Here is a 13,592-nt window from a genome sequence, read left to right as displayed (position 1 = left end):
AGCTTCGCGACAACAAAGATAACGCCTTCATTTATTATTGCGAATTAAATCATGCTTAATCCTCTCTGGAAGTTTTCCGAGGAAATAAGTATTTAAGATTTACTTCGTAATTTTCAATATAGATATTTTGAGTTTTTATGTATTTTTGCATTGTCGCGAATCGAGAACTGAATTATTTGAATGCGAAATACTAAATCGTCTGGGGAAAACTGTTTCTTTTTTGTTTGTTTGCTTAATTTCGTGTATACGTAGTTCTAGATTTATTATAGTATTTGAATAGAACATGTGGCAACGATTAGATAATTCTTCAAATGATATAAATTTTGTGCATTCTGAGTTATAATATGAACGAAATATAACGCTGTTAAGCGAACCTAGCGAGTGTCGCTATGCTAAACAAATATAATAAATTTTAAAAAGTGCATTTATTCTACTATGGTTTATGCGCTGTCGACGAAGTACGTTTAATTCAGTCCTAAAGGTTTAAATGAAATGCAAGAAAAAAGGCGTATAATTTAATATTCCGTACAAGGAACTCGTGTGGTGTACACATAAGATTTTTTTAAAAGTGAAGCTGAGGATTTCCAAAAACTGGAAAATCATATTTTTCTTGTTGTCTGTGATGTACGTTTTGTTTATTTTTGCTATTTCTGCTACAGTCAAGGACTATAATTAGATAAATTTTAAGACTGGTATTGATTTATATTTTTATGCAGATTAAACAAACAAAACTGCACCTTAAGTAATATTCGTCGCATTGTGGAATGCATTTCCGTGATTATTCCTTGCATTATAGTACGTATTTCTATAAGTGATTAATAATATTTCATAAAAATTACAGCCTGACGGTTTTATGGGGGATTTTCGTATTGCAGATTTAATGCAGTTCAGCGAGTTGTTGTTTGTCATTTCTTATTTTTCTTAAGCATTAAAATATAGCGTGAAAATGTTTATAACTGATTTTGATGAATTACGCTCCCCAAATATTTATATAAAATCCCTTTATTCAAAGACGACATTAAAAAACCTAACTGGTGCAGAAATGGCTCACATTTAATGCCATTGGCAAAAGACTGCTCATATTATTCAAAGACGAATGGGAATTAAGAAAGAAAAAAATATAATCTTTAAAATTTAACATATCTCTCAATCTAGTTATTGCCTGCTTACGAGCTGACTCCGAATATGCTTTCTTATAAGAGGTAATAACTATCAAGATGGAAAAGAAATTAAATGCATTCTAAAATCACTACATATTTCTAGTAATTGAATTATTGTTAAGAAGCAAATATTTAGATTACAAGATCTGAACGTTATAAATGATTGAATATTACATTGCTTTCACGTATGAAACATAGGCAATGAAGATAATAATCTATTTTCATTAAGAATTATGTCCTTCATTATTGAAATTTAATTGAAGAGAATTTAGCTTTGCATAATTAACAATTCAAATGCAGTTACCGGACAATGAAATGATTATGTGCTTTTGTAAATAAGCATATTGTAAATTGAAATTTATTACCGTTATAATAGTTAAAATTTTCATACGTTTAATTTGTGTTGTGTGTTTTAAATGAAGCCTCTGAAATAATGTAAAGAGCGTATTTCATGAACGAATTTTAAAGGATAATAGAAATAAGATCAAAGATATATTCTTTACTGCTGTTAAAATTTTAAGATTAATTAATTGAAGTTAGAGAAATATTGTCTTCTGAGTTGTGCAGTGCTTCCTGCAATTTATCTAAACGTTATGTTTCTTTTTTCATTGAGTAATAATAAAATTTTTAAACTTATATTTAAATATTTACTTTTAAAAAATTAATTACAGTTTTGGCAGTAATTCTTTAACAGGCTGAAGATTATTTCTTTGTTTCCTAGGAATGCATATATTGAAGCAATAATTTCTGAATTGTGTATCACTATTTATCACTTGATTGCTTAATTTAATACAGCAAAGTGAATGAGGGCTATCTGCCTAAAAGAAGGATTGCCACCATGGAGGATATTCTATGGACAAACGGTCCGCTATCATGGTCCCCTTCGATCGAGACTGTATCAAATCACCAAGGTTGAGCATTGCTGTCCATTTAACTACCGATGGAATTAACATAGTCTAAATTATTATGTTATATTTAAATTCATAAGTAATAATAATCTTCAGAAAACGATATAATACTTAAACTATCTCACATTTAAAAATATATGAAGATTAATTATCTATTTTTTACTTGTGAGAAGACATTGATTTTCTTTAAGGTATGTTATTTTAGCAACGTAATATTTTTAATATGAAACAGATTCAGCATATTAAGCATGTTTATATAAACCCATATTAGATGCAAACATTTTTACTTCCTTGTACGAAATAAAGCAAGTATTGTAAACACGAAAAATTTCGGGTATCATTTTTCAACAAAAAATATACATTTTAACCTCTATCAAATGAAGTTTAACGATGTTTTTGCGTGACATCTGTACATAAGGAGAGAATAAAGGAGTCTTTTCCCCTAAACGGGATTGCAAAATATATTTCAAATTGATTCAAAGGAAATTTTTTTCGTGAAGTCTGTACATACTTATGTAGGTAGGTATCTCGCATAACTTAAAAAAGAGTAGCCTCAGAATGTTCAAATGTTGTATATAGGACTGCTATAACATGTAGTTGCGCATCTCCCTTTTTTGTTGCAATCGGCAGCATCAAACATAATAATAATATATATACCTACTCTGTTATTCGGCTCGGCGAACTCGGTTTTTTTATTCTTATATGTTGGTAGATTAAGGATTTTTTCTTTAAATATGATTGTATAATGTTGTCCTCATGTTGCGGTTAAGGTTTTTATGCCTTTAATTGATCTACATGCAATAGTTATAGAATTATCAATTATGTAAAAAGTTGTTTAAATGCGACTGAGCAGCCATATTTGTTTACATTCGAAAGTTCGCAGAATAGTGAATTAAGTCAGTTTCTGCACCTTCAGTGTCTTTTTGCGGAGTGCGACCAAAAGTAAATTTTCAGTTTTGTGCATTGAAAAATCAGCTTTCTTACACGCTGGCCGAATTGCTTGTTTTTCTTAGAAACTCTAATTTTAATTGAAAAAATTATTTTTTAAAATTTTTTTACCTGTATTTGGTGTGTTACATTTTTCTATATTTTTCAATTTTTAATGAAAACATTTTGAGGTTTTATGTATTTTTATGCCGCGAAGTGAACACTGAATTAAGGGAATGAAAAATATTTCTCTAATGAAATCTTAGGAAATAAGTTTAAATGAAACGCAGCAGAAAATGCGTATAAATTAATAGGCCGTACTAGGAAGTCATATGGTGTCTGCATCAAAATTTTTTTTCTTGGATACGGTTATAAATGTCACTGGTCCTCTTGTACGTTAAAGAAGCTGGCTTACATTTGGATTAAACGTAAAAGAGAAAAACCTTTTAAACTTAATATAGAATAATTTTTCATTTCATTCAGTGCGCAGATATCAGGAAGTTTTAATAGCTTGAAGCTTTTGATTCTCATCCATTACGTTAAAAAATTTCTTTTTCACTTAAGATGCAACATATTAATCGCAACTAAGGGCATTAAAGTTGTACCTGCCTTCAGTCATAATTACTTATAATTCGATATATGTCAAACGCAAAACAAAGTATTTCATTAAATAAGTTTAAATTGTCGAGTATAACAAAGTTCAATATTGACTTATCTTGGTTCATCTATTTTAATTTTATGTGTTAATCATTTTCTTTTTCTTTTCAGCCTCCTACGGCCGTTGCCCTTACATGCGAAACAGGCTTAAGAACGGAAGAGTAAAAATCCGTTCTAGAGGCCGGATAGCAAAGTTTCTCTGTGATCCCGGATATGAACTTGCGGGAAAGAGATTCGCCACATGCGTCAGGGGGCAATGGAACAATGCAATACCTGTCTGCGTCTGTAAGTTGCATTATTTCCATTTCTTTTTGAGCTGATTGCTGTTGGCTCATGCTTTAACTCAGGAAGCTATATCGATGATGCAAGATAAGGAAATAGAACGCCGCAACAATAACTGCAAAGGCCATATTAACGCAATATGCAGCATTTCTTAATTTGCCTTTTCTTCTGTGCTTTTTAAAAATACTTACTGTGAATTTATGTGAATTACACTATAATTCATATAAATTCTTACGATAAAGTGCTTCTTAAGAAAACTGTATTTAGAAAAAAGAGAAAAACCTAGAAATTTTGAATGGAGATTGGACTGCTTGAGTAAAACTAAAATGAAATATAAATGAGCAATAGAATCATCGAACAAGAGCAGTATCAAAAACGTTCAATGAGTACAGATTCAGAACAAAAGCACATCTAGAAGAAAATATTCGATGCATATAATGTCCAAATTTTTACAGAAAACATATCCGCAAAATCTTCTACGGACAAAAATGCAGATGGTTTCGAGATAGCGCACTCCAGTAGTATCAAAACAAAATTAATACTGTCTAAAAACACTTAAATAGTACATTATGGTTTTCTTTCAGTTCGTAGAATGAGGAAAATTCTTGACTTTCTTAAACATTGAGAATATTATAGCTTATTAACATTACATGTTTTTTATAAAGAATTCTTCAGCGCGTCCTGCATTCGACTATATGTCGAGGAGAAAGACAATGCACATACATTGACTACCAATAAGTATTTGGACACCTATGCAAATGACGATATCTGCGGTGCCAAGGTACGCCACGGACTCCACCGGTATATATCGTGTAGGAAACAGCATCGGCTTTAGTCGCATGCAAGATGCCTCGCAGTTCGGAGCTCTCTGATTTCGAGAAAGGTATAATTATCGGGTATCACAAATGTGGCCGATCCTTAAGGGACATATCTAGCGATCTGAAGTACCCAAAATCGACAGTGGCCTATGTGATTAAGAAGTGGAAGGTGAGCGGTGATTGACGGAATGTGCCCCGAGTCGGCAGAACAAAGAAACTGGGAGATAGAGACAGACGAGTGCTGTCCAGAGAAATTCGGAAGAACCGCACCCAACCGATGGCCCTCATCAGCAAGGAGTTTCAAAAGGCATCCGGGAGTATTGTTTCAATGAATACTATCCGTAAGGAAGCATATCTGCTTGGCTTTCACGGTCGTGCTGCTGCCCATAAGCCTTTGATCACAAAGTCCAACCGCGCTGTTCGGTTAATGTGCTGCAAAGCACATCGACATTGGACCGTAGATCAGTGGAAACGGGTTCTTTGGAGTGACGAATCAAGGTTCACCCTTTACCGTTCGGATGGCAGGGTCTGGGTCTGTCGTCTACCTGGAGAACGTCTCTTGCCAGAATGCATTGTGCCAACAGTCAAGTTCGGCGGAGGTGGATTTATGGTCTGGGTGTGTTTCTCCTGGTATGGGCTGGGACCCTAGGTCCCCATTCATGGTAAGCTGAACTCCGATGCCTACTGCACTATTTTGGATGACAATGTGCTTCCTACGCTGTGGCAGTTTTACGGGTTGGACCCCTGTTATTTCAGGACGACAATGCCGGTTGTCATGTTTCGACGTTAACCAAGGCTTAATATGGTGCAAATGGAGTTCATCTTCTAGAGTCCAGACCTGAACCCTATCGAGAACCTCTGGGACGAGTTGCATCGCCGAATTCAGGGGTGCACTACCTGTGCAAAATCGGTGAAGGAACTTCTATGTCTTCTCCAAGCCGAGTGGAAGAAAATACCACTAGCTGTCCTACGAAGACTTGTGGAAAGTATGCTTCGGAGGGTCCACGCTGTAATTACCTCTCTTGGAGGCTCTACCAACTATTGAATTTGAATAAAGTTATTTTTTGTTTTCTATCACAGGTGTCCAAATACTTATTGGTAGTCAGTGTATATTTTTTTCCTTTTCAAAGTTTTTGAGGAGCATTAGTCATCCTTATATACACTTGACGCTGAGCATTTTAATGCTTTTTCAATTGTACTTACACTTGATTTTCACTCAAAGCTAAATCTTGACGTTTTTTCCCTTCTGTTGTTACCTATTACAGCTTTTGATATCGAAAGACCATTATTTTCATAACGTTTCTTAACAACCAGATACGAATAATTTTCTTCGGAAGGAGCATAAACATAGCCTTCCATCCATTTCTTCTTTGAAAGCGACATTTTCCGTGAAAAATAAAACTGTTAAGTAGCAGATGATAATTTATACTTTAAGAAATACATTGCTTGCAATAGCAATATCGTCTAGAAATGTGGGAACAGCCTGTGTACGAGTTTTCCTTAGATAGTCCTCCATCCCTCCCCTTAGGCAGATATCTCTTGAGTGCTTTGCCATAACCAAATAAACCAAACCAATAGTACTAGTTATTTGTTAGTATTGATTATACTTGGAGTGATTAAAAACTATCTGTCAAAAAAGAACAAAAATAATATACAAAACAAGTACAGGGGATTGGGGAAAAAAACAGATTTTGTAATAAAAAAGGTGTGCAGAAAGTGTGTGTAATCAAAGGCGTGGTGAGGGGGTACAGGGAACTGTTGAGAACTAGTACATCATCGCATTCTGCTGAAGTAAATCGGCTTTCCCCATGCCAATCTCCAGCGATAACAATCGCTACACGAGCGCGTAGCCCGCTGACATGCATTTTATTTATGGGGCTTAGAGAAAAACGAGCAAACGGCTCAAAGAAGGTACTCGGGTATTGTTTTCTATACCTCCTTCAAGTACTTACGTTCCTCATGTAAGTATTCGTATTTTTGAGAATTTTCCTTTTCACGTTACTTTCGTTTTGTGTTACGATGACGGCTGATTATAGTATGACATATTTTAAATTTTTCAATCTCTTGAATACTCTGATACCACAAAATGAGCCAAAGTCCTTCCAGTGAATGCACCGACTCATAAATATCTAAAGATGTCCAAAATCTGGCTCAAGGTATTGATTTAAATGTAAAGAATTTCTATAATAACATTCACAACATCTAAAGAGCGCAAATATATTTTGCCTATACACTTGCAAAAACAACTTTTGGACAACTTAAATAAATTAAAAATATATTCAGATCAATGATGCCCCTTTCCACGAGGAAAAAAGTGCAGCATTTAGAGTTAAAAAATCATTCTACGCACTGAATACGAAAAAAAGCTATTTCTGCTCAGGCAGCTTACATCACAATTTAATCTTTGATGCTTTTCATCAAAATTTAACACTGAAAATAAATTATATTCTGATGCGATTAAAGCTCCAAATTTCAAATTTCAAAAACCTACGAATAGTGGGAGAAAACCTGCATTGCTTATATATTCAAAAGATTTGTTTAAGAATAAATCTGAATCAGAAAAACTGCAAAAAACCTTAATTATGAGGAAACTGGAACGAAAATTCATCGTGCTAAGCCAATTACGAAAGGAAATTAGCAATTGTATGTCAAAATAAAAAAGATGCAGAATTAATTAAAAGAAAAATATCTACATCAGAACCTTCTAATAAGAATTTTAATCTTAAAATTCCTTACCCACGTTGTCCTGAAAACGCGGTTCATAATGTATCGAATAGTTTTTGACCTAAGAGATTAACTAAGGACATTTTGTTGCAATCAGACTTCTAAGTTTAGAAATTAAACTCTCATTTAAACTGTCAGAAAAATGCAATGCCAGTGTTAAATGGGTTTAAAAACGTTTTCTAAATGCTTTAAAAATCTATTCTATATACCTGCACGTTTCGCAATTAATGGATGGAGAGCACTGCGAATCACTGAGCACTTTGGCGTAGTTCGATGTTTTCGTTGCTAAGAATTAGGATATTCTATACATAATTGTATTTAGAAACAATATTGTCCGTATCTTTCAGAAAATCGTTCGGTACATTTAACAAGCTTCATGTACAAACTGTAATTTCTCCCCCCCCCCCACTTAATTCGTTCTTATGCCCTTCTTATCAAGCAGAAGTAGTAATACGAAATTTAAATAGGCCGTTGTTTATAGAAACAAATAAATTTGATTGCAGTGTTAAACACGATACACTGTATAGTTATATGGGAAAATAAAAATTAAAGGTATTTCTAGAAAGTGAGACATCCGTCGTATTCAAATAAATCTGCATAAAGCTAGAGCTGCTTCAGGTCAGTTATTTCAATATGCCACTAAGAATAATATTGATTTACTTTTAATAAAAAGAAATAAGTTAAATCAAAGTAAAACATTTTTTTTTGTATTTAACATAACATAAAATTACATCAATACTTCTCAATACATCTTTCTCTGGATCAATAAAAATAATACAAATATATCTCCAGAAATCTCACGCAACAAACTCGAATCTATTACATGTAATAACGGAAAGCAACACCGATTTCAACTTTCTTCAAGAGAAGTACTGTATTAACGGAAAAGTAAGTACAATCCCAAATGCAAAGAACTGGTTTCAATAGTCATCAAATGAAAATTGTAATATTAGAACTGTAATAATATGCAAAAGTAAAACTTTGACTCCCATCATCATATAGTCCAAGAAAGATATTGTACCCATAGCCTTAAATACTGGAAAAACAACAATTAAGTATGACATTATTTTTCTGTCTATATTAGAAGATACTAGACGAAATCTAGAAAAACTAAATATAATTCTATAAAAATTAAAAAACACTCATCAGCTGATTAGAGGTAATTTTAATGCTCCTAATGCAATTTGGAATTAAGAAAAAAAAAAAAAGGTTGTAGAAGGGAAGCCTTGAAAGGCTTTATCTTTTTGAACAATCTATTCATTCGTAATGATGCATCGAGCCCCCTCCAAGTTCTGAAAATCACCCTTCTTTATCAACACTTTCAAATGTCATAAATAACTGGATAGTTCATGATTCTCAGTCTATTTTCAGACCACAAGCTAATTTCATACTTCCTAAATTGCAATAATGAAACAACAACCTAACGCTTTAATATCACCATCAACCAAAAATGATCTTCAAACTATTCATAAAGAAATAGTCTCCACTTCTAACAAAAATGAGCCAAAAAGAATAACAGAAAAATTAATAAGTGGAATCCAACATCATAGAAGAAAACTCTCAGAATAAAAGAACCTAATAAAAAGCTTAATATCAGTTAGTGAAAAAGAGAAATATGAACAGAGCGGAGTAGAAAGATGAAGAAATCCTATTTCTAACAAATAAGAATACAGACTATATTAATTATTCGAAGCAAAAAACAATTTAAAAGAGAAGAGAGAAGAATAAATGCTGGTCAAAATTCTGCACAGATAATAAAATACATACGGTAACTTTTACAAAATATATATTTACAAAACACTTTAACCAACGCCACTCAGACTCCCTTCTCAACAATACAACATCTAATTCTTCGTAACAATGATGCTAGAATAATATCTATACAGAAAATAATGAAACACGTATTCATCGCAGATGACCCTTCTCAAATTCATCAGAATAAAATGCTATTAGAAATAGCAAAAACACCCTGAAATCTCTAAATGCTATTCCTTCGACAATGTAAGAAAATGCAGAAATTATTGAACGGCTATTCAAAAACAAAGGTGCAGGTCCTAATGGCATTAGCAATATTCTTATTACTATTACTCACATTTCAAACCATAAAATCTTCACCTATTTATGTAACAAGTATCTGAAGCTGAATACTTTTCCTAATAGCTTCAAAACAGAACAAGTCATTTAATTCAGTAAGCAAGTTTAATGTTCAGAAAATCCGAATTCATATTTACTGATAAACCTGCTCCCGAGAGTAGGAAGAGTTCTGGAAATAGAACCATTGCGGGCTGCTTGCTCCATTATAGAACCAACAGTAATTATAGAACCAACAGTAAGATCATTATGATTTTACACATAAAAAATCAACTATGAATGCGATAAACCTTGCAATAAGCCATATTAAATACAATAAAGCAAAAAAAAAATCCTTCAGGTTTATATGCTTAGTAAATAATTAATTATGCATATTTAATATGCTTAGATTTAAGGAAAACCTCAGACTTTCTGTGGTGGCCTGCAGTCATACAGGCACTCAGATAATCAAAATACGTAAAGAATATATTTCTGCATTTACAAGACTTCCTAGCAAATAGAAAAAGCACATTTCTTTACAACAGCCGTAAGACTTAGATATAGAGGAAAGCTGCTCGCAAAGCTCGTGCTTAATCGATGAAACTTAACATTTAGTAATGATATCGCATCATTTAATTGGCTTCAACACTCTAGAGGAACTGTCTTCGCAGATGATGCAGCTTTCATCATCATAAGAAAAACTGGAGAACATTTTAAAAGAAATACATATGAAACTATCAGCTTATTAAACTTATAATGCACCAATTGAAATTAACAATAAACCAAGAAAAATCTAAAGCAATCACCTTTCCGAAACCATCACCCAACATCTCAAAATTTTCTAAACTTACGATAGATGGTCAGAAACTCAGAATTGCATGCAATCAAAAACTTTTAAAATTACCAACAATAAAGTAAGAATTCAGGCCATCATTTGGGCTTTTATCTATATGTTCAGAAATCCTGCTCAGCTCAATAATACGAAAGTCGAAAATTCGTTCCCTCTTCGGCAGAAATATGGGAGCGCTCAATTCTCCTTCGAAACTATTGCCTACAATTCAGCAATCTGTGTACCGACTGGAATACCCCTCTTGCACATCACATGGAGGTAGGAACCTCCATGGCACATCACAGCACCTTCTGGCTTTTTTACCTCCATAGCACATCACAGCACAGATGTTACATAAAATATGAATCCCCATTTAAACCTTATCAAGGACATCCAGGAACAGATACAAAAATCTCCTGTATGACCCAAAGAATAAGAATTTAATCAAGTATTTAAGAATTACATTAGGCATATATTTTAAATAATTACATAATAACAATAATTACGAGTACTTAAGAATCAAATACTTGTAACTATACACATGGTTCTGAAACAGAAAGTAAGTGTAGGATGTCTTGTTCTATTATTATAAAATCTCTGCAACTCTAGCATTGAAAATAAGAAAACCTAAGAACAACAAAGTTTTGATATAACAAATTCTCATCCCGATATTTGTGGCAGAATACCCTGGGTAAAAGCTTATCTTTGGTAATGTGGGAATATCAGGAAATGAAGTTGCATACGAAGCAGCAAAATCAGCAGCAATTTGTGAGAAAACAAAAATATCAGACCTGTCTTAGCGAGAATCTTTTCTCGGTTAGTAACTTAAATAACTACAAAAATAACTTTGGAAAAAAGAATGGCAAAACAGCAAAAAAGCCTTTTTAATTTCCTCCCTCAAGTTTACAGAAAGAGCTTATATTAACCGCCTTATGACCAGCCCACGGCTCCTTTTCCATTTACTTCCAGGGAAAAAATATTGTTAGCATCAGATACGAGGATATATGGAAAAAGGGATGATCCACATTTCTTTCTCATCAATTACTCTCTATTAAGTAAATAGCATATAGATCTCCCAGAAAGCAATATCTGTGAATATATCAATAATTCAATACAAGCAAAACAATTAAGAAAGAAATGGAGGCGAATATTAACTACCTGTCAAGCAAAGGATAGAAAATATATTCCACAAACTAAACAAATAACTATTATTATATATTCACACGAATAGTGAACAGATTACTGAAACAGTGCGTGATATAATAATCATTTTAAATGTTGCACAAATAATTTTATGTAAAGAAACTTTGCATAGAGTAGCTTTACATTGAATTAATGAACTTTTCATAAAAGAAATTTTAACAAAGTTTTTACACAAATAAAATTTGGATAAGGAAATTTTAAAAAAGGAACTGCATATAGCATGAAAAAGTACTGCATTAAGGAATTTGCATAAAATAATCTTTTGCATTTAACAATCCTTACAAAAGCAGACTAGTAAATAATGGATAATTTGACTAATATTTTGAACGAAAAAAGGATTTTATTCAAAACAAACACGAATTATCGAGGAAACAACAACTTTTCTAAATTACGGTAAGTACAAAGGCACCAACTATTCTAAATTTGTAAATGTTAAAGACGTTAACTGTTCTAAATCGTTGTAGGTGCCAAAGGCACCAACTGTTCTAATTTTTTGAAAATGCAGAAAGCAATAATTGCAAATTATTTTACAATAGACTTGGCGAATTGCTTGTTTGACCCCGGTTTGTGGTCTGAATATTTAATGCATTTGGACGATACTCACCTCACCAAGGATTAAATACTGGATGTACACTGTATTTCAGTCTGACCTGTGCCTCCTTTGAGAATCTGCTTCGTTTTAGTCCACGTTTCAGCAGTGGCTGAGTGGTTAACCCTTTGCGGCACAGTGTGTCCGATCTGGACACACCTAAAATTTCTTTCTGTACACACAGAAAAATTGAATGAAAAAGAATTTATAGGTTACTCTGAACCTTCTTTATTTATAGTAGATGGCAGCTCAACACGAACCAGTTCATATATTTTAGCCATGTTTAGGTTTTTAAGACTCTCATTTTTCAAAGAAATTTTCCAGATTATTTTTAGGGTATAAAAGGAATTGTTTGAAAGGAAATTTCTATGGTATTTTTTGGCTGTATGTTAGTCTCCTTATTCTATATTAGTTTTAAATTTTTTCCTTGAAATCTTGTCTAAAATCAAGCGGTGAACCCTAGATGTGCCCAGACCGGGCTCACCGATAATCTAGGACAACTGAGAGTCTGTATTCTTTGTTTCTCCGCATCTCATCGGTCAGTTCATTGACAATAATGCTCATTTCAACACTCTTTTCGAAGCTCTATTCAATCAGTGTGCCACATTGGGCCCACCCACAGAATTAAAACGATAAGTGCTATCTTCACAAAATTTTACTTGTGTACTCCTCTAGGCCTAATTAGACTGCCTACCTATTTTTTTTTTATCAAAACTATGACTTTAAAAGGTAGCGTGCCGGAAAGGGTTAAGACTTTTGAATACTGACAGTTCGAGCAGGATTCGCATCCAAACGGGCTACATGTTTGGTTTTCGCCGTTTTTTCTGCGTGTAAAGTGAACACGAGCGAATTGCCCTTAGAAAGCTCTTCAGAAAATATCTCTTCTCCTAGACAGATAGCTCTCATATGATTTAACACACTAAAATAAATCAAACAACGGTTTTAGCCACAGTATCCATGATAAAATGCATTCCGCTGAACTCTGATTTCATGTAACAATGTGTGCTCGAAATTCGAGCGGAGATTACATTCATTACAAGTAGATTAAAGCATTGTACCACCTCAAGGCACCAAATCAGTACACATATTTCTTTACAAAATCTGCTTATTTCGGTCCTTTTAGAAATTAAAAATAGTTGCATAGATATACAGGATAAGAGCTTCCTATTCAATGAGTACTAGAGATCTCCTTGTTTTAAAATATTTGAGTTAGCACTTATTATTACCGAGTTAATTTGTTACATTGGGTCTGCGAGTAAATCCTGTAAATGGAAGTAAATTTCGATTTGCAAATTCGTTTAGGTTTCATAATTCTATGAGTTGCAGAATTCGTTAAACATTAAATTTTCAATTTCAATTTAATACTTGTTTTTAATTAAAGAAATCAAAGTGTGGAAAAGATCTTCGCAAGTCCAGAGTCTAGCT

At 33.1% G+C, this 13,592-nt stretch overlaps 1 protein-coding gene across 1 annotated transcript in view; it reads left to right on the top strand.

The window, feature by feature from the left end:
- The window catches only part of LOC118189076 (uncharacterized), a 408,861-nt gene that overhangs the window by 60,792 nt on the left and 334,477 nt on the right, over positions 1-13,592 (top strand). The window contains exon 2 of the mRNA XM_085817435.1: positions 3,764-3,937. Within this exon, the coding sequence (XP_085673561.1) occupies positions 3,764-3,937 (174 nt within the window). The remainder of the gene's footprint in view (positions 1-3,763; positions 3,938-13,592) is intronic.

The sequence above is a fragment of the Stegodyphus dumicola genome, chromosome 5 (assembly GCF_044657685.1).
Source record: "Stegodyphus dumicola isolate Sdum_Otavi_A_Nest chromosome 5, ASM4465768v1".
Classification (NCBI taxonomy): Eukaryota; Metazoa; Arthropoda; class Arachnida; order Araneae; family Eresidae; genus Stegodyphus; species Stegodyphus dumicola.
The sequence above is the reverse complement of the archived record's forward strand: the minus strand, read 5'-3'. Positions and strand labels throughout refer to the sequence as shown.